The following is a 19,185-nucleotide window of genomic DNA, read 5'->3' on the forward strand; positions in this document are numbered from 1 at the left end:
CATACTACATGGAAGGAGAATGAGTTAGAAAGTAGCACGTTGGTTGCGTAATTTTGTGACAGAAAGCCGACGGCCTCGCCATTTTTGCAGGCACACGGAAGGCAGGCGGCACCCAGCGTAACAATAGCCAATGGAACATATACTATGGTGGCAGCAGGCGGATCCACAATGCAGCTGCAGTACAAGCCCGGTAACTTTGATGGAGTAGCTCTCTTTTACGACTAAAAGATCAGCGGAGGAGGCAAGATGATCCAATCAGGCAAGATGGTCCGATCATAAGATTATCCGATCACAGGATGATCAGCTTGCAGATCAGAAACCTGTTGAAGTAAGCATAAGACTGGCCTCTATAAGGTATACACGTACAAAAATGTAAAATGACGGGGCGGCTTCACCTGCGGATCCATATTTATTACCTACGTGGTGCAGATCTCGCGAATAATGCGGATGAAACGATCCTGGCGGTTGAGAATTAAAGCAAAAGAGTATTGGTTCAAATCTGGGTAATTTTTAGTCGCCACGGTCCTTCCACCTGCGTTTTAAAGTGCGAGAGTGGGGGCTTTCTTAAATTTCAACCATGTGATCACTATCTGTATTTCTTTTTGAGTTGGAAAATTTTATCTGGATAGCTACCTCATCGCGAGCTCGAAGTCATAATAGCGGCAAACTGCGAGGAGTTGGAGTCCCTCAAAATATCAGGCAATAGTACTGCAATTGAACAGGATGTCAGCGTTGAATAAACTTTTTGGTGATGAGAGGAAGCGCGACTTGGAAAGCAATGTGGCCGCGCTGTTCTCGCAGTCTAGTGGTCCTGTGGACACGCTAGAGGTGAAGAGCAAGCCCCGGACACTGTTGCCAGTAGTAAGCAAAAGACAGGAGACCGAAACCGCTAAACCTGCAGAGCCTACGGAAATTGTTGAGGCCGATCTTCCACGTAAGAGGGCAAAGAAGGCTAAGAAGACCAATGAGGACGATGATCATCTAGAGGAGAAGTACATGCAGCAAGTACTAAAGGAAGACTCGGACCATGAGAGCGAAGCAGAAGCACCTACCGAGCCCGTGGTTGAGTTAAAACCCTCTAAGCGTGCGTCGCGCCCCGACATGAAAGAGGAGGAGCTGGCAAAGGCCGAGCGTACGGTATTTGTAGGTAACGTCCCTCACGAGGCGATCACGGATAAGAAAGTGTACAAGGAATTCAAGCAGTTGGTTGCGCAGCGAAAGCTATCGAAGGAAGACGAAGATGATGAAGAGCAGAAGGCTGAGAAGTACGCCGTCGAAAGCATTCGGTTCCGCTCTATTGCATTTGAAGAGGCGTTACCCCGCAAGGTTGCGTTTGTCCAGCAGAAGTTGCATCACACCAGGGATTCCGTCAATGCCTACGTTGTGTACGCCGAGAAGGAGGCGGTCACCGCTGCATGCAAGCTCAACGGATCGGTGTTCCATGACCACCACTTGCGCTTCGATTCTGTAGCACACCCCGCACCCCATGACCGTAAACGGTCTGTGTTCGTCGGGAACCTCGACTTCGAGGAATCCGAAGAGAGTCTTTGGAAACACTTCATGTCCTGTGGGCCGATAGAGTACGTGCGCATTGTCCGCGACCCCAAAACCAACGTCGGCAAGGGTTTCGCCTACGTGCAATTTGCCGACCTTGTTTCTGTGAACAAGGCGCTGCTGCTCAACGACAAGAAGATGGCTGTCGGGAAAGGCAGAAAGCTGCGCGTCACCAGATGTAGGAATATGCAAAAGGTGCAGCGCCAGTCTAACACGGCCGCTCTACCCAAGCTAACGGACCAGCAGAAAACAAAACTCGGTCGTGCCCGCAAAGTACTCGGCAAGGCCGACCGTGCCACACTTGGAAAGCTCACCATTGAAGGCACTCGTGCTACCAAGGGTGCAAACACCCCGAATCTGCGTGTGAAGAAGGCCAGGTCCAAGACAGGGCGGGTCACCAAGCGTTCGCAGGCCTTCAAGAAGGCAGAGGCCAATAAGAAGCAAAAATAAATCGACTTCCTTGAATTAAAATACCACATAGCGACTCCTACGTACAGTTTGCATTCCTTGTATAATATAGAAAGTTTACAATATTACAGCCACTACGGTAGACCTGGGCTGTACACTCGCTCTCACATCCGTTTGACTATATGGGTTCCCTGCTTATGTTTCCCCGTTACGATTTTTAAAATCTGTACAAAACCAGCCACAGACTCCCCCTATTGCGAAACCTACCGTATTCGAAAGCCTATATTCTGAGACCTGCTGTGGACGTGATGGTATACATCTTGGAGCTGTCATATGAGATTGACAAGCTAAGGAACTTGGTGGACGAACGCTCTCGTTTGGTTGAAGTACTAAAGATTCAACCCTCTGCCAATGATAACATACAATTAAAAAAACACCTGAACAAGGTGCTAGGTATGCTCCGGGAACTTTCGAAGGATATTTTGCATTCAAGAGATGAAGGACTCAGGGGTTTGGTAGAGAGGTATAATGACTGCCTTTCGGATATACCAGATGGGCTGATCGAAAAGAGTGATTATATGTTTGAGCTGGGACGGATGCCTGATTCTGGGGACGACAGCCCCCCAGATATGAAGCGAGTACGCTTCCAGGACAAGCTGGACGTCCATGAGGCGCAAAATTATGAAGAACGGGTATTCCCGCCCTACAAAGATGACCCCGAGGCCGCGCTAGACAGGGAGCGCGAGCAGTTGTTACAAGGTGGAACTGCCGGTGGAAGGACTACACACTCGCCTTTTACCAATCAGGACCTTTTCATGCAGCAGCAGCAGCAGCTAATGGAGCAGGACACCCATTTAGAGCACCTGGCCGCTTCAGTGCATCAGAGTCACCGTATATCTACGGGCATACACAGAGAGGTAACAGAACAGAACGAGGGAATTCTAACGGATCTCGAGAGCATGTTGAACAACTCCGGACAGAGGCTGGACAGAGCTAAGAAACGGCTTGTTATATTTGAGAGGACTGTTAGAGATAAAGGCCATTGTATATTGATAGTCATCTTGATATTCATATTGTTGCTGATTGTCATCGTGTTTTGAACAAAATCAGACGCAGGTCGCCTTTCTATTATCAAAATAGATTCTTAAAAGTGAATATTAAACAGGTATATACAGATGTTGAACCAGTGGCTGACAGTATTGCGCGAGGAGACCCCTTATGTTGCTAAGCTGCCCACCTTTATTAAACTCATTGATTAAACCTGAAACAAAACTTGTGCTAGCGCTAGGAGAACAGTAGCGGACACAGGAACGCTGTCCATGCAGACGGAAGATTGTTGCGAGAAAAGTTCATAGCGTAAGATTGCCTCCCAAAAGACAAACTCGGCGGGTACCGGCACTACCTAACATCATTCTTAGGCATATTACCAGCTCCGGTTACTCTGGCCCTGCAATTGCGATTTAGCTCGCATTTGATGATAATGTCTTTGGGTGTAGGGCGCTTGTGCTGTTTGCTGGTCCAAATAATGGTACCGAGCGTACATGTCTGGGGCTGCAAGCCTAGCGGTTCCCGCCTGAAGCTGCATGTAGCCGTGATGCTGCGCTGTGAGCCCTGACCTATCTAGAAAGCTGTGAACTTGGCCTGGCGATACTATCGGACTTGATGCCTGCTGTGCTATCTGGCCCTGCAAGGGCAGCGCAGGCGCCTGATAATAAGGTTCTACGAAGAATATGGGATCATTCATAAAGGACTTCATACAATTCAACTTTGCCCTGGCTTCTCGACTGATATTCTGGGTTGACGTCACCGTCCCGACCGTTGCAGAGAACTTTGCAGGCTGTGGCTGTTGGTGCTGTTGGTAGCGGATCTTCTGGTTCATGCTGTTTCTGCGGTCAGCGGAAGGCTGATTTAGCATGAGGTAGAGAGATGTGCAATGTTACGAGTGCTACTGAGTTCTATCAGCTTTAAGTGAGCCAGTTGGTACAAGAAGTGGAACACAAATTTTTCAAGGCGACAGCGCAGAAGACTTCACCAACGTCAGTACATAAAAGGAGGCGTTTGAAACAAAAGATATTTTATGCCAACTCTCGGCACTGAAAAATGCAGATATTTAGAGTACTTCAAACTCAGCGTATATAGGGATATGATCACTGGGATGTAGCTCGTTGGGTAAACCAGTTTGCGCCGTTGATGATAATTCCTCTGATACCTCTTTTCCGCTAAGAACTTGAAGCAGTCTAAAGTCACGGCCATGAAACCATACGTAGTCGAAGATACCCTTGATTTTACCAGAGTAGCAGGTATTATCGAAAGAATCCTTAGGGATATAGTCGTACAGACTCCCATTCAAAAAGGAGCGCATTGGATTCTGGAATTCAAGGCCCGCAACCTTCACCACTTGTCCCCGCAGAAAACGGACTGAAAGAGCATCCTGGGAGGAGTTCAAGTCGCCACTTAGTAGCACTTTTATGTTAGAGTAGGAGGTGTCCTTGCGCGTGAGCAGACGCTTGACGATGGCCTTCAGGCGACGCATGATTATGAAGCATTGGGCCAGCTTGACTTCATCGTACTTCCAGTACAAATGCGTATTGACAACGACAAACAGAGACCCCGTTGGCTTGTGAAGCAGCGTAACAAACAAGCACACCTGGTTGCGCTGAGTGAGGACTGTCTTTAGGCTCTGCTTCTCGACCACATGCCCTGTGGCGTCGGTCACTTCCACTTGCGTCTGCGCCATCCATTCCTTTTCAGTTGGCGTTAATACTCCCAAGGTGTCACTGAGATACTCGAGATCAGTGGCCACATGCTCAAATTTATCGGCGTTGTAGAAGGTTCCCACGCCATCCATTTCCTCCTGAGACCGCTTCCAGTAAGCTGGTGGGGGCTTCTGCGCATATTGCGATTCGAAGTTCATTCGTCGTTTCATCTGCTTGCGCCAGAACTTCTCATAGTCCTTTCCTGTCAGTTCCTGCAGGCATAGAATATCCGCATGGTACTTATGGAACAACTCGTACTCCAACAGCTTGTGTCGGTATTCCCACTTCTTGAACGGCTCGGGAACATACGTATAGACCTGGGGCCACATATAATAGGGCGAAAGCATATTATAGGTCAAAAGGTTAAATCGCCGCTCAGACCTGCAACCTGCACTTGCTGATCCCGAGTATACAGGTAACAACTGCCGATTAATCATTCTGGCTGGGAGTGCCTTACTAGGCGCCATAGTCGGAAGGAGGCGTCGGGGCATTTTAAAGCCTGACAAGGCGAGAACCAGCAATGAGAAGACGAAGATATACAATTTGGATGACGACCTTATAATCCTAACGCCATTGCCACACAATCGGACATAGGTAGCTATGTTTAATAGTGCACGTATATGGCAACGATCGTGAGGCACTAAAATTCAAAAGGCTTTACCGATGGACATACCGTGACTTTAGGCGCAGTTTTTTCCAGTTGATGATGACAATGTAAGTCAGACACATACTGATATTCTATTCAAATATTACCAGGCAAAGGCATATCTTTAGTATGGCAGTTCTCAGGAGAGTGAAGAGACCAAGAGTAGATATCGAGGTTGAGAGGGTCTCAAAGTATTTCAAGAAGGAAGAGTCGTTGAGTACCGAACTTGCTGATGTAAGCGACTCGCAGGTGAGCATAAATGCCATCAAGGCCATGGAAGCACCGGAGTTCTTCAACTACGTGGAGTCTAGGACGATTGATCTTCTGCCAGTTGACCGGAAGTTGGAGGATAACAACCGATTTCCGCCTAATTTTGTCGGGATTTATTCCAAGGTGAGACTGATGAGGTCTAAGATCATAACCCCTGTGGACACAGTGGGGTGTGCCTCGCTGCCGCTGACGCTGAACGAGAAGTATGGAATCTTGAAGGATCAAATAAAGCCGCTACACTATCGACTGCAGCTGCTGGTGGCCCTCATGCTCTCGGCACAAACCAAAGATGAGACGAACGCAATAGCGATGAATAATTTGATGGATTACTGCATGAACAACATAGGAATCAAGGAGGGAATAACGCTTGAAGCACTGTTACAAATTGAAGAGAAGCAACTTGATACGCTGATACACCCAGTCGGGTTTCATAGGAAAAAGGCCGCATACATAAAAAGGGCAATGCCAATGCTGCAGGAAGAGTTTGGAGGGGACGTACCAACGACCATTGAAGGCTTTAACTCGTTACCAGGGGTTGGTAACAAGATTGGGTTTTTAGCACTACAGAAGTCATGGGGAATTGTTGCGGGAATCGGTGTCGATGTACATGTGGACCGCCTTTCCAAGATGTGGCGGTGGGTAGACGCCAAAAAATGCAAGACTCCCGAGCATACTCGGAAGGCGCTGGAAGAATGGGTTCCTCGGGAGCTTTGGAATGAAATCAATCCACTGCTAGTTGGGTTTGGACAGGTAATATGCCCTTCTCGGGGTAAGAGGTGTGACTTATGCCTTGCTAATGATATATGCAATAATGTGGATCGGAAGCTGGTAAAGTTGCGAAATTTTAATGAGAGCCCTGCCAGTCTGCGTGGGGATCACAGCCAACTACTGACACATCTTCAACACACCCTTGTTGCATCTGGGTCCGCTGCCCCGCGAATAAAGAAAGAAGAAACAGAATAAATAGGTGGGATCCGTGCGGTGACTTCTTTTAGGTATTAATTCATGTTCTCTACATATTTTACAAAACATAAAAGCACAAGTATTCTAGTTATCTATCGGAATAACAAGCGCTTTGTACTATTTCATTAGTAATAATTTTAACCCAAGATGGACTTGCACTTTTCCAAACTTTGGCCTGCAAAATATCTGACATCGACATCGTTATCCTGACATAGCTTCTCTAAGTTAGGGAGGATAACCTCATTGCTGAGATCAGCGTAATTCTTGCCTAGCGCCTCCACAATAACGGCGTATGACTTCGCTGCGTTGAATCTGATGTTTGGAACACCGTCAGTGGACAAATGGTTGATGAAAGGTAGGATCTTTTCGGTGATAACTGCCGAAGAAACTACTGGGACCAATTCCGTTAATGCTGAGAGTAAGGTAATCCTGTAAACAAAGTTTTCTAGTACCTGCGAATCGGATTTTAAAAGACAGGATATGATCTGATCGCGCGACCAAGCTGAACCAAATATCTCTGTTAGCTTCTTCAGGTTGATAACTGCAGCATGTCTGATAGAATACACGGCGTCCCATAGCCATGAAAGGCAGAGATCAGCCAGTTGCTGATCAAAAAAATCCACGCCCAGCTGCTCAGCTAGCAGTGGAATATACTCTATTATGGCCATGCGGACCCTCCAGTTATCATCCTTGGCAAGTTCCGTAATAGCTGGCAGCAAATTTTCGGTTAAGAAGTCTATCCCAATGGCTTCATTGACTACCTTTAACTTTGCAATGATATTGAGCCGGACATCTGGGAATTCGTCCTTGAGCATGTTTAACAAAATGGGTATCAAGTTATCGATTGCTTCCTGTTTGCTTAAAAGAGGAGCTAGACCGGTAATTTCAGAAGCCAAGGAAGCCCTCACTGTTTCGTTCTCATCCATGCACAAGGTCTGAACCACTGGAAGCAGCTTTTTAAGAATCACTGCAGAGTTTGGAAGTAACTTGGCAAATCCTGGTATTTGCTTAGCTATAGCCTTTCTTACATCGCTCTCATTGTCTTCGCATAGCGCCAGGAACGGCGAAATCAGCTCGTCAATATATGCTGGGTCAGAAATAAATTGGGAGGCCAGATCTTCAAACCTATCAGCAGACATATATCTGACTCTCCAAGCCTCATCGCTCACAAGTTGTATTGCTGAATGTAATAAACCCTTCGTGTGGGTAGAGTCCTTCTTCTTATTGAAAAATTTCAATATGGAGATCAGCACATCAACGGCTAAGAATTTAACAGAGTCCTGATTATCGCTCACAAGCCGCTGGAACATGTTGGAAATATAATCCCAATCACCGCTCGTGGATAGGTCTATGTTCTGGGTCAGTAAGTCTATCAATGTGGGCAAGTTCCGTCCCGCAGCCCGCCTGACCATGGGAGTGTCGTCCTGTGTCAACTGCAAGAAAAGGGCGAGTAGCTCCTTCCTAAACTTGTCGTCTTCAACCCTAACCAAAACGGCCTTAAATAGGCCACAGGCAGACACCTTCGACGAAAACCACTCGTTAGTTGCCAAGTTCTCAATCAGCGGTATAAACTCACGGAACAACTGCTCCTGAGACAATTCCTGAGCAATGTTATTCAGAGAACTAACAGCCTTATCCCGAACCAATGTCTCCTCGGTAGACGCAAGAATCTCCAGAGCTGGTAACAATAGAGTCGCGTACTTGCTGCCTCCCACGTACGGAACGAACTTGCCTAGTTGCTCTGCGAGAAACGCAAATACCTCGTCCTCGTCGTCCTGAGCAACCTCAGTCAAGAAGGGCACTAGTTCATCTCTCGTCCGCTGTGGACCCAATGCAAGGGCTATCGTGTCCAGCTTCTTCATCGCCTCCACGCGGTTAGCAATATCGTCGTGCTTCAGCTCATCCATGAGCAATGCCAATGGATACAAATCCTCGCCCCTCTCGCTCATCCTGATGTCTGCCGTGTAACTGGTCTTAGCCTAATCCGAATTTCCGATTTCCGTTCCTAGTTAATCTAAGGACGCACCTTCTTTAACTTCTCAGTCTATGAGTGTTCAAAACAACTCGCAAAGTTTCGGTACCACTCGCACTGCCGGCAAAGCTGGTATGTATTATGTCTGCAGCAACTATAAGGGGCGTTCGAAAGCTAAATTGCCTTGCTACCGAAAAGACCTATGCTGATAGTGCTTGCTGCGCCAACTCACAATTCTGGGGGCTGGTTGAGTTGGTTCTCTAAGAGGGGACACGCGAAATCATCAACGCTGGTTTGCCACCTTGATCGTCACGTGATAGTCGCCGGGTAATATATACGTATGACGTGATTATTTACAACGTCAGTAGGAAGACTCTTGATGGTTACATATAGAGAGGTATTTACTGTAAGTCGCCTGAAGGAGAGCTCATCAAAGGCCACGGGCAGCGTTGAATATAGTCCGAATATGAACTAGGCCATGGCTCGATAGTAATTTAAACCAGCGCAACTTCCTCAATGCGATGGCCAGCATTACTACGAGGGCGATGAATCTGGAGTCAGTGAAATCTGTCAGCCATTTCGGAAGATAATTCAAGATGGCTGCGTAAGAATGGCGTGGCTTGCGCTCACAATTCTCAGAGCGGTCAGCAGTCAGCATGGGCGAGCCCGGGGTCATGAGTGGCAGATTGGGCCGAGCGACGCGGTCCTGCTGGCGCGCGCCAGGACGCGGCGGCGCCGCAGAGGACGGGCGGGCCACGCGGCGTTCCGACGATGCATGCTTGTTCTTGATGGTCTTCTTTTTGGGCTGGAGCTGCAGAAGAATGTGTTCCTCGCAAGAAACGCCGTTGCGGCTTTGTGGCGAGCCGGAGAGTTTTCTACTCATTAACGGGAACTTGCGGCAGAGGGTCCAGTACAATGACTTATCCATCTCGCGATGGAGGCACCGTACCTGGAGATCAAGAAGGTAGAGTTCAACCAGCTTCACCAAGTAGCCGAGCTCCTGCTCGCTGTGCACGTCAAGTACTAAGCGCCCGAGTTCACGGCATAGGTTTCCCTCCACTCGCCGCAAGTAATCTGCGTTTTCCGCTGTATCTAGGCTGCCAAGGCGCACAGCCGACCGGAAGTAGCTTAACAACAGGCGCGCACGTTCCAACACGCTGAGCGCGCTAACCACATCATACACTCCGCCGCTGCTGCGGCTTAACTCTGTTCTTAGCTGCCGGAGAACGCTGGACGGTATTTCATTGGCGGAGCGGAGTCCATTCACTGCCGCAAGCACCCACCCCCAAACATCGGCTGTATAACGCTGAGCTCCGTCTTCAAGCAATCCGTACTGGTACACCTTTACGAGGAACCCGCCGAAGTGCGCCTTTAGGTATAGGTCTCTGCACTCGCGTAGTCTCTCTTCCTGAGAGTCTACCTTCCCTGCCCGTGCATCTTGGAACAGCTCATGCTGCAGCAGAGAATCCAGAGACAGACTTGGTTTAGTTATAACCTTGGACATGGAATAACCTGAATATCAAGACCTTCCACGGCTGTCGGCTCCTCGACAAGTTGGGCTTCCTCGTTACACGGCGGAACATGAAGTTGCGAAGATTACAGAAAATGCGGGGGAAGAGACATACCGTTTGCCGTAATCATTCGTTATATATGATATTTCGACTACTAGCTGCTGGGTAAGACGGCGTCTGCTATAAGAACAGCAGCGGCCTTGGCCAGCTACGCCTGCATGCGGCCAGGAATGCGTGGCATTTGCATGCGACTGTAGTGAATTGTGATATCCAGTCATTAAGAACGCTCCTATGGGCGCATTATTGAAGAGATAGATAACCGCTTGTGGACTGGGCATGCCACTTGCGCATGCACATTCGCTGCAATAATCATTCGTATGTCATAATATTACCCATCTCTACTTTACTTAGGTACGCAATGTGGATATGATGAAATTCCTTCTTAGTTTATCAACGCTCAACCGTCATAACGCAAATGGATAAAGAGAAAATTGAGAAAACCAACGTTAAGAACAAGTAAAACGGATTAGTACGTAAGAATCGGGTCAGTCTCCAAGATGTGCTAAGACAGACTAGGGCCAGCTCAAATACCAAGCCACTTGTCACCACAGATATCGTCCACTGTCGGCCTGCGGTTGACAGAACGGTTTAAAATACGGGTGATTAAGGCCACGCACTCCTCGCTCACTACAACTGCTGGGCTGATACGCAAGTCACCATCTAGGATTTCGTCAATGTTGTAGAAGGGATTCTCCTTGTAGATGATAGTGTAGAGCAGAACGCCGACCGCCCAGACGTCTTGGGGTTTGCCTTCGTACGGATCACCGCCGAGAACCTCTGGGGCGGCGTAGTCAATAGTGCCAACAAAAACATCAAAAGGACCTCTTTTCACGTAAGCAGCGGAGCCAAAGTCAATTATTTTCACCCGGCCTCTGTTGTCGACGATCACGTTCTCGTCCTTGATGTCCCTATGCACTATGCCGTTTTCGTGCAAGTGTCTTAGTCCCGAGGCTACCTGCTTAAAGAGCAGTTTTGCCTCGTGCTCAGTCATGTTGGTCTTTAGCTCGATCAAATCGAATAAATCGATGGAGCCCGTTTCACCATGCATTGGAGACTCGATGTAATAGTATTCATCATCTTCAAAGAAGTCAAGCAGGCGCATGATGTTCTCATGGGGTTTTTTGTTTAATGTAGCCATGATCTGTATCTCTGAGGGAATGGTCCCTAATTTTCTATCTCTTACCCATGTGTCTACTAGAATCCGCTCCTTAAAAATGAGCTTAATGACTACCACATACTTCTCCTTCTTATGCATGCATAGATCGACCTTCCCATAAGCACCTTCTCCCATTTTTTGTAATACCGTGAAGTCAGAAAATTTGGTAACATGCTTAGAGGCACCGATCTCGCGCTCCGGGGCAATATTCGAGTTATCGAAAGATGCGCTGCTTTCACTATTGAGAGGACGTAAAGGAGAATCACTGCCTTCTCGGAAAGAGGAATTGGTGTGTAGTATCAGATTCTCATCCACCTTGAAGTTATCGTCGCTGACAAATTGCGACTTATCTTGTGTGTACTTTTTGGCAATTTCCCATTTGCTACAAGAGTCAGTGGACATCATTGAATCTTTAGCCTGCACGGCCATGCTGCTTGTGGTGGTATTGACATCAGTTTCCTCGGCAACAGCAGTGGACATATCATCAGAAAGAACGCATTCTGACTTCGCTACTGCGTTAGAGTTGGATTCCCGACCATCAATATGCAACGTTAGTGTCTGTAGTTCTGATTTCAGCTTACTCAATTCTTCAAGCTTAAATTTATCAGTGGTGTGTTTAGAGGACGTTGCTGAGTTTGTCCCACTGCTAATAGTGGCTATCTCTCTTTCATTTAGAATCTTCAACTGCGATGGATTTGTATTGTAGTTTTTAAAAAACACGTCCCTCGAGTGAGTTATCCATAGCAATATATGCGACATGTTTAGAACGCGAAGTTGAATGTCAACTTTGATGGTGCAACCATCCCTATGGACAGCGTCAATACCTATAGAGCTGTAAAAATCTTCTGCACTCCTGTTCATTTGGCTCTGAAGTTTCCTGAAATAATGCTCTGTAAGTACTAGACCTTTATTCTTGGATAGATTGATGTTCAAATGGGGATACATAGTGTTGTTGTATTTCAACAAACTTGGAAAAGACGGGATGATCTTTGTAATCGGTTGATTTATTAGTTCAATGTAATGTAGACCGAACATGTTTTTGGAAATTGATTTATTGAAACTTATTAGTTGTAGTGTCTTAGAGTTCACAATAAACATGCCGGCTTGGTATGGTAAGCTGTGTATCTGTAACTTCAAATCGTCCTCCAAAATTGATGAAGTAACAGCACATGGAATATTGATGGATAGATGATTTAACGTGAAGTACCGTACTGTATTGATATGATCGTTCACGCGAACTGGTACCGGTAACAAATCATCATGTTTATTCAGGAGTTCTCCAGACTTCACTTTCTCAATAAGGTTGGCCAATGAACGACTGATGGCTGCTACATCATTGATCTCATTGGCAAACTTCACGCTTTTGGTTTTCGGCGTGATGGTGGGTGGTGGTATAGACGATGTGATCTCCGGCTGCAATTGTAAGCCTTCTCCTCCGGAGATATCCCGCACGGAGAAGTCGTCTAAATTTAACATTACGTTCATGTAATCACAGGGCACCTTTTCAAAGACACAGACGATCATGCCATTCTTACGCTTTGCCCACATGGACGCCCAAATGAATTTCTGTGTATGCGAGGATGCTGACGATGCAGCTGAAGCAGGAGACGACAGCGATGTGACGCCTGGTTGTATGACGCCTACTATTTCACCTGTGAATACTTGTTCTTGGCCCTCTGTAGACATAATCTTGTTAAGGACAAAGCTCCTGCTGTCGGTGTGTATCAGGTCAAGTAAAGTAAGCGCCTTAAATGCCAATTTGGAGATACCGAAGATTAAGCATGCCAAATCGTTAGCCGCCCTAAACTGCCATGGGTGATGCTGGGAACAGGTAAATATGGCCTGAGGTGCTGTGTACTTACCTGATATAAAAGTATGCAGTATGCGGGGCGCTTCGTACGTTCTGCTGTAGTCTATCGGATCCTGGATAGATGTTAGTTCATCGGTAAATGGTTGGAGATAATTTTCGTCCTGCGAGGCCTGTATAGTAGTTTCCTGTGTTGAATATTCATGAAATGGTTGGGCTAAGCTTTCAAGCAGCTGCTTCTTTAGTTCTTGCTCATTACTGACTTTCTTCGCAGGATCTACGCCATCCGCGTTGGTGCTGACCCCAAGCGACAGCTTATTGATGTTTAAGAGGGATATCATCAGTAAATCAGATGCCTTATCATTATCCTTGTTCTCTAGTGTATCATTCAACAGCGTCAACAGCCCTTCGAGTTCTCTCTTTTTCTCGCAGATAAACTCCGAGCTATGACTTGGATGATGGTCATATATCGACTGCGGAGGAGGTTGCTGCTGCGGTGGCTCGGGTAAAGACGCCAGCGAGGGCGACTCATGAAAAAATCTTCTTACTTCCAACTCTGAGGCAGTCTCCGGACTGTCCGAAGTATCACTCCCTATCTCCCATGCTATCGGCAGAGTGCCCAATTGCTGCTGCCTGAACGGGTAGCTGCCGCTCGCCGAATAAGCAGGCAACGTTCCTAGTGACGGTGACAGCATTGGGGGGCTCTGCGTATCCAGACTCTGGCTTGATGGTACCGTGGTAGCCACAGGCCCGTTAAATAACGCAGAGAGAGCCGCGGAAGATGCGTTCCGTAGCTGCTGCGGGGGCTGGTCCATTGGAGACCGCTTCACCGATGCAGAGTAGGTTCTATCCATACTGTATCTTGAGACAATCGATGGCAAGGGAGCTATGTCATCTGAGCTAGTCGTGTCTCTCAGGAGTGAGGGGTTCTTAATCATAATTTCTAACGAACGCTTTAAAATGGAAAGACGCACCGCCAGCGAATTCGGCGACAAAGGATTATACGAATACGCGTGGGTTGACTCATTGGGGAAGGTCAGCAGCTCTTGCGTATCCAGCTCTTGGCCATGGCTTGCGGCTGACGACACCGAGACGCTCCGCAGTTTGGGCGCGTTCAGGTTTCCCGGTGCCTTATCGTCCCCCCGGGAAACGGCCTCCAGTTTTTCCTCCAGAGCACTGCTAGCGCTGCCGCTCGTGGCGTACCGCTCCGGAGTGTCTGCCTCCATCGACGTCACCGACGACGCCACCGAAACACCCGCATGCCCGCCCCCGATGGCGTGTTTTTCTTTCAGATGCCTGAAGATATCGTTCGACGTGTGCGACGCTCCAATAAAGGGCATACTGTCGGTCTGATGCTGTAGCGCGTGCTGTGCACTGGTTAAGCTTTTGAACGTGCACTACTTTAAAGCCCTATCCACTCGTTCTTTTGCCTGCCCTGCAGAAACGTGTGCTGCCCTTGCTTCCGCTGGTAGGGAAGCCACTCTCAGCAAAAAGAAAAGTGCTTTCTGCCTGTTCGTCCGAATTCCGCAGCTGGCCGTGTCCTGCTTATTCTTGGTAACTCCTCTTATTTGCTGCGACTCCGCGACTACTTTGGTCGTCAGACACTTGCTACCTGTGGCTCCGTATGCTGGGCAATCACTATGACGCTATCTAACTATGGACTATGCAAAATTGGTGAGGAGTTGGAGCGGCCAGCCATCCAGCGCAAAACCCAAGCACCTGTGTCACGTGCGCACCGCGTGATTATCACGTGCGTGATCTGGAGCGCTGAATCACGCGGTCCGCACGTGTGGAGGGCGGCCGGCGGCTGGAGGAGGCCGAGGGGGCGGCGGAGCGACCTGAGGTGAGGACGGAGCGTGTGGAGAGCGCACGTTCCGAGAGGGCGCGCGAGGAGCCGGCTGCGGACCACGCGGACTGCGAGGCAGCGCGCATAGACTGCGAGGCGGAGCGCGAGGCCGGCTGTGCGCGCGCGGAGAGAACGGCAGAACGGGGGGACTGCGCGAGGCGACGCAATTCGCGCGCAGCGCGCTCTGCGGCCGCCGCATCGCGCGCGTTCGCGGCCGCTTCCGCAGCCAACGCCGCATCCTGGGCAGAGAAGACCGCGGCCTGGGCGGCCATAACCGTGCGCGAGGTGGGGGCGGTCTGCATGGACCTCGTAGCCTCGCGGGCCAGGTTAGCAGCTGCACGCGCGGACTGCGCGGCCTCGCGGGCGGTCTGCGCCGCGTGTGTGTAGTCTGCGCGCACCATGCGGCGTGCTGCAACGAGCGTGGTGGTGTAGGAAATACCGCCGATAACGGGCAGGAACTCGAGCACGGCGGCAGTGCTGCCGAACATGAACAGGTCGACGAACTTCTCGCGGCGCTGCGCGTGTGTCAGCTCAAACCCCTGCGCGCGCGCGTAGTACGCGGCGCCCGTGGCCTTGCTGTTGAGCACCAACACCACCAGCGGCCCCACGTAGGGCACGAAGGTCAACACGAGCAGCAGGATATGGAAGCCCCAAAAGCTCAGGTAGTGCCAGATGAAGAGCGGCATGTCGCAGTACCAGAACCGCCACCGCCGCGAGGCCATCGGCGAAAACAGGAACTCCCCCTCTCCCGTCACGAGCAGGCTCGCAATGTAGGTCTCCATGTACTCCAGGTGGTAGTTGCGGCAGCACACCGCACCCACCAGACAACCCTGCCACACCGCGTGCGGCAGCACAAATGGCAGCGCGGGCGGGAATGCCAGGCCCACCGTCGACATCCAGAACGCCACTGCTATGGCGACTGCCGCGCCCTGCGCGAACGCGTGCACTAGCACATTCGCCAGAAACGTGAAATAGTACGCCGGTTGGACAATCAGCTGATACAGCGTCTGTGCTGTGTTAGTATCTGGGTGTGCGCACCGCCGGCTGGGGACATACCGTGACAGGGAGGAACTGCGTGCTGAGCGTGCGCCGCACTCGCCGGGCTTGCCGTCTATGGAACGCGACGCTGCGGGGCGCCTCCTCCGCGGGGAGCTGCATGGTTTCGGCTCGAGGCATTACTGGCACTATTGCCTCTATGTGTGACAAGCTGGGTGGCCAATATGGATATATATGGATTTTCGCCACGGGACCTGGGCGGCTATTCAAGCGATACGAGGACAAAAAGAACGCCTCCAAGTTGGATATCAACAGCACCCACTCGATTTAAACTCCAGTATGACGTTGAGTTGGAGCCTAACAGGAAATCTGAAAGCTCTATGGGAGCAATGGCGCCGTTTAATGGCGTTCAAGCGCAATATGTGGGCTGCTACCGTCTCAATGTGGGAGATCGCCATGCGGAGAGCTGGACTATTTCTGCATGCGCTCCCTAGTGACGCATCGCGTTTGTTTACGCTGGTTGTGCCCTGGGTGGTATGTATGAAACAGCAGGTTGGGACGGACATATACTAATTCAGGCAGTCGATGGTGGTCGGGATGGGCCACGGGCAGATCTGGGTTCAGGCGGTGACTCTGGTGATCCTGTACATCATAACGTTTGCGGCGATTTTGGTATTTCTGGTGCTGTTGTGGACGCCGCTGTTCCTGCCGATCTCAGTGATCTTCGGGCCCGCGGGGCCGCTGGGCTACGTGCTGACGCTGTATGCGAACGCGCAGTTCTTCACAACCATGATCGTGAACTCGCACCTGGCGACGCCGCTGTTGGACTACACCATTGCGTCGCTGATGGGTATCCATATTGAGTACAAGCGCCATAACCCTGAATTGGTGGAGCCGGAGGCGTTCAGCGCATACGATGTGCTGACGGTGCTGCGCCTGGTCATGAGCGTTGCCGTGATGGTGGTTCTGGTGACCATCCCGATTCTGGGACCTGTTCTACTGATGTTTGTGATGAATGTAAAGTTTTCATACGACTTCTACGAGCGGTTCTTAATTCTACGGGGACTAAACCAGGTGCAGCGCCGTGACGTGTTCTACCAGCATATCTTACAGTTTGCATACTTCGGGGGGTCGTACACGGTTTTAAATTTCGTGCCTCTATTCTCAGTCTGGGGCTTTGTGTGCTATCCGTTGGCAATCAAAATGTGGGCGACTTCCAACATCATCCACTTTACAGCGGAAGAGGTAGAGTCAATCACTGAATGAAATCATTCATTTAACATGTCCATCTATACATAAAGATAGATATAGCCAGAATCAATACCCTGCCCATTAGTAAAGTACCATGCTGTCGACACAGCCGAATCCCGCCGCAACACCGCCCTCGTTGGACGAAGGCAACTTGGAACGCAGCAGCCATCCAGCGTAGTCGTTACTGTATATTTCCTCATCTGAAAATAGTATGGTACCGTAAATACCTAGCTCACTGATGAGAGGCTCCTGGAAAAGCTCCTGGCCGCGAACCAGGACGTTTTCATTGAGTTTTGGATTGATGAGCTCCATTAGCACGTAGCCATTCCATTCTTCTTCGGGAATGGTGCCGAGAAATGCAGGGATGTCCTCCTTATATATATTGTTCCCCCCTCCCTCTCTCTGTGGCTTCAAAACGTAGCGTTCTGGCATTTCTAGCGCGAGGCGTTTGCCCTCTTTCCCCAAAGGGGAGTCATCTAGGGGATAGAGATTGACAAAAGTAGCACCAATGTCACTCCGGCGATCTGCTGGAAGAAATTTGGCGAGTACAGCTTCCTCAGAAAGGAGTTGCTGAACTTTCTTGGTACCAGAAAGCTGGGTTAAAAGGTTTGGTGCCTTGATGGCATAACTTAGCTCCAGAGATAGTCTATTCTTCCAATCCTGCTCCGAAGCAAAATCCTGTGGCGAGTAGCATGTTCTGAAATAGACAACTGCTATTTCTTGGCCTGTTGAAGTCAGGTATAGTCTTTTCGTTATTGGGTCCAACCTAGTGCGCTCATGCACCTCATGGAGCATCAGCCTGACTGATTTCACGCCCTGTCGCTCAAAGAGGTTGTACTCAAGAATGCGTTGATCCACAACATTGCGCTCGCCTCTTTGCACGATGAACGCAACAATTGTGTCTCTGCTACCTGTCAAAGAGTTGTACTTATCCGCAGCACTGGCCAAAGCGCGAGGCAATAAAAAGGCTGATTCGGAAATAGGAACCTCAGACTCATAAAACCGCCCCCCGTTCCTAGAATACTTGCCCGATTCATTTAGAAAGTTGTGTACCGCCCCCACTTTAGTAGATAGACCGGCAAAAGATACACTGACTGTATTGAATTCCACCTGCTTCAGGTCCCCCGAGTCTGCATCGAGCAGGTAATCTGACCGAAATACACCTAGGCCTATTTTCTGCGATATCCCAATAGCTTGTGCTTCTAGGTAAAGCTTCCAAAGGCGGCCGGTGAAGTTGGCATCGAAGTTGGCCAGCTGCTCCGTCACTTCAGACAGCCAGCCATTCTTGTCCTGCGCAATCCGTGCGTACAACTCATTGTAGGTCGTCTGCACCCGCACAGCCTTTTCTAGTGCCTTTCGTGGGAGGGGCGTTGGGAACAGGGTCATCGTAAGAGCTTCAGCCTGGTTGATGTTGAAGCCCGGAGGATAAATGGTCCCACCATTAGCCAGAGACCACTGCAAAAGTTCCGGCAGCAGCCTCTGCTCTACTTCTTCTGCACTCCACTCTGGTAAAGTAGGTATAGTATTTGTCATTAGTAATATGCCTCCTTAGTAGAACTTCCGACAGTGCGATGTAAATGTGCATATCATAAAAACGGTGTTGAGTTACCACCCCCAGCTAGGTAGCGCTTTTTTTTTCTGTGAATCTCGAGGACGTCTGGTGTATAAAACCTGCCAAATTTATCTCAAATGAGAGCCCCTGCGAAGTAGGATAATATGCTTACATACAGATTACCAATTACAAACTCTTAAAGGGGAGTACTCAACCTCAAAGGAGCGATCAGGCTTCCAGAGCGTCGGTATCAATAAAATTACATGCGGCATAGATACTCCATTTTATTAGACGCGTAGGAGTGTAAATTAATCAGAAAACGCATTCCGAAATAAGATTCATAATTCGGTTTTTTTTTTTGTTTTACTGTACTTCACTAGTTGTAACCTTGGATTAATGAATTAAAATTATTAGACAATATCGTTATAATCGGAATA

At 49.2% G+C, this 19,185-nt stretch overlaps 11 protein-coding genes across 11 annotated transcripts; 4 read left to right on the top strand and 7 right to left on the bottom strand.

Annotated features, from left to right (window-relative positions):
* Positions 1-723: 723 nt before the first annotated feature.
* Positions 724-2,004, top strand: NOP12 (rRNA-processing protein NOP12; the record flags this gene model as incomplete). Its single annotated transcript, NM_209029.1, has 1 exon — positions 724-2,004. One exon carries the CDS (start codon positions 724-726, stop codon positions 2,002-2,004), a length of 1,281 nt encoding a protein of 426 aa, NP_983676.1.
* Positions 2,005-2,270: 266 nt separating this feature from the next.
* SYN8 (syntaxin) lies at positions 2,271-3,062 on the top strand (the record flags this gene model as incomplete). Its single annotated transcript, NM_209030.1, has 1 exon — positions 2,271-3,062. One exon carries the CDS (start codon positions 2,271-2,273, stop codon positions 3,060-3,062), a length of 792 nt encoding a protein of 263 aa, NP_983677.1.
* A 323-nt stretch (positions 3,063-3,385) lies between these two features.
* On the bottom strand, positions 3,386-3,877 carry AGOS_ACR276C (ACR276Cp; the record flags this gene model as incomplete). Its single annotated transcript, NM_209031.1, has 1 exon — positions 3,386-3,877. The coding sequence occupies one exon, from the start codon at positions 3,875-3,877 to the stop codon at positions 3,386-3,388; it is 492 nt and encodes a 163-aa protein (NP_983678.1).
* A 195-nt stretch (positions 3,878-4,072) lies between these two features.
* NGL1 (RNA exonuclease) lies at positions 4,073-5,209 on the bottom strand (the record flags this gene model as incomplete). The annotated part of the gene is made up of 1 exon (NM_209032.2): positions 4,073-5,209. One exon carries the CDS (start codon positions 5,207-5,209, stop codon positions 4,073-4,075), a length of 1,137 nt encoding a protein of 378 aa, NP_983679.2.
* A 284-nt stretch (positions 5,210-5,493) lies between these two features.
* On the top strand, positions 5,494-6,597 carry AGOS_ACR278W (endonuclease III domain-containing protein; the record flags this gene model as incomplete). Its single annotated transcript, NM_209033.1, has 1 exon — positions 5,494-6,597. One exon carries the CDS (start codon positions 5,494-5,496, stop codon positions 6,595-6,597), a length of 1,104 nt encoding a protein of 367 aa, NP_983680.1.
* A 137-nt stretch (positions 6,598-6,734) lies between these two features.
* Positions 6,735-8,546, bottom strand: TPD3 (protein phosphatase 2A structural subunit TPD3; the record flags this gene model as incomplete). Its single annotated transcript, NM_209034.1, has 1 exon — positions 6,735-8,546. One exon carries the CDS (start codon positions 8,544-8,546, stop codon positions 6,735-6,737), a length of 1,812 nt encoding a protein of 603 aa, NP_983681.1.
* Positions 8,547-8,999: 453 nt separating this feature from the next.
* Positions 9,000-10,073, bottom strand: PEX15 (Pex15p; the record flags this gene model as incomplete). Its single annotated transcript, NM_209035.2, has 1 exon — positions 9,000-10,073. The coding sequence occupies one exon, from the start codon at positions 10,071-10,073 to the stop codon at positions 9,000-9,002; it is 1,074 nt and encodes a 357-aa protein (NP_983682.2).
* A 590-nt stretch (positions 10,074-10,663) lies between these two features.
* On the bottom strand, positions 10,664-14,443 carry PSK1 (serine/threonine protein kinase PSK1; the record flags this gene model as incomplete). Its single annotated transcript, NM_209036.2, has 1 exon — positions 10,664-14,443. One exon carries the CDS (start codon positions 14,441-14,443, stop codon positions 10,664-10,666), a length of 3,780 nt encoding a protein of 1,259 aa, NP_983683.2.
* Positions 14,444-14,849: 406 nt separating this feature from the next.
* Positions 14,850-16,125, bottom strand: LDS2 (Lds2p; the record flags this gene model as incomplete). Its single annotated transcript, NM_209037.2, has 2 exons — positions 14,850-15,956; positions 16,006-16,125. 2 exons carry the CDS (start codon positions 16,123-16,125, stop codon positions 14,850-14,852), a joined length of 1,227 nt encoding a protein of 408 aa, NP_983684.2.
* Positions 16,126-16,530: 405 nt separating this feature from the next.
* On the top strand, positions 16,531-17,211 carry AGOS_ACR283W (ACR283Wp; the record flags this gene model as incomplete). The annotated part of the gene is made up of 1 exon (NM_209038.1): positions 16,531-17,211. The coding sequence occupies one exon, from the start codon at positions 16,531-16,533 to the stop codon at positions 17,209-17,211; it is 681 nt and encodes a 226-aa protein (NP_983685.1).
* Positions 17,212-17,277: 66 nt separating this feature from the next.
* On the bottom strand, positions 17,278-18,729 carry GSH2 (glutathione synthase; the record flags this gene model as incomplete). The annotated part of the gene is made up of 1 exon (NM_209039.1): positions 17,278-18,729. One exon carries the CDS (start codon positions 18,727-18,729, stop codon positions 17,278-17,280), a length of 1,452 nt encoding a protein of 483 aa, NP_983686.1.
* Between the last annotated feature and the right edge of the window lie 456 nt (positions 18,730-19,185).

This window comes from Eremothecium gossypii, chromosome III (assembly GCF_000091025.4).
Source record: "Eremothecium gossypii ATCC 10895 chromosome III, complete sequence".
NCBI classification, from domain to species: Eukaryota; Fungi; Ascomycota; class Saccharomycetes; order Saccharomycetales; family Saccharomycetaceae; genus Eremothecium; species Eremothecium gossypii.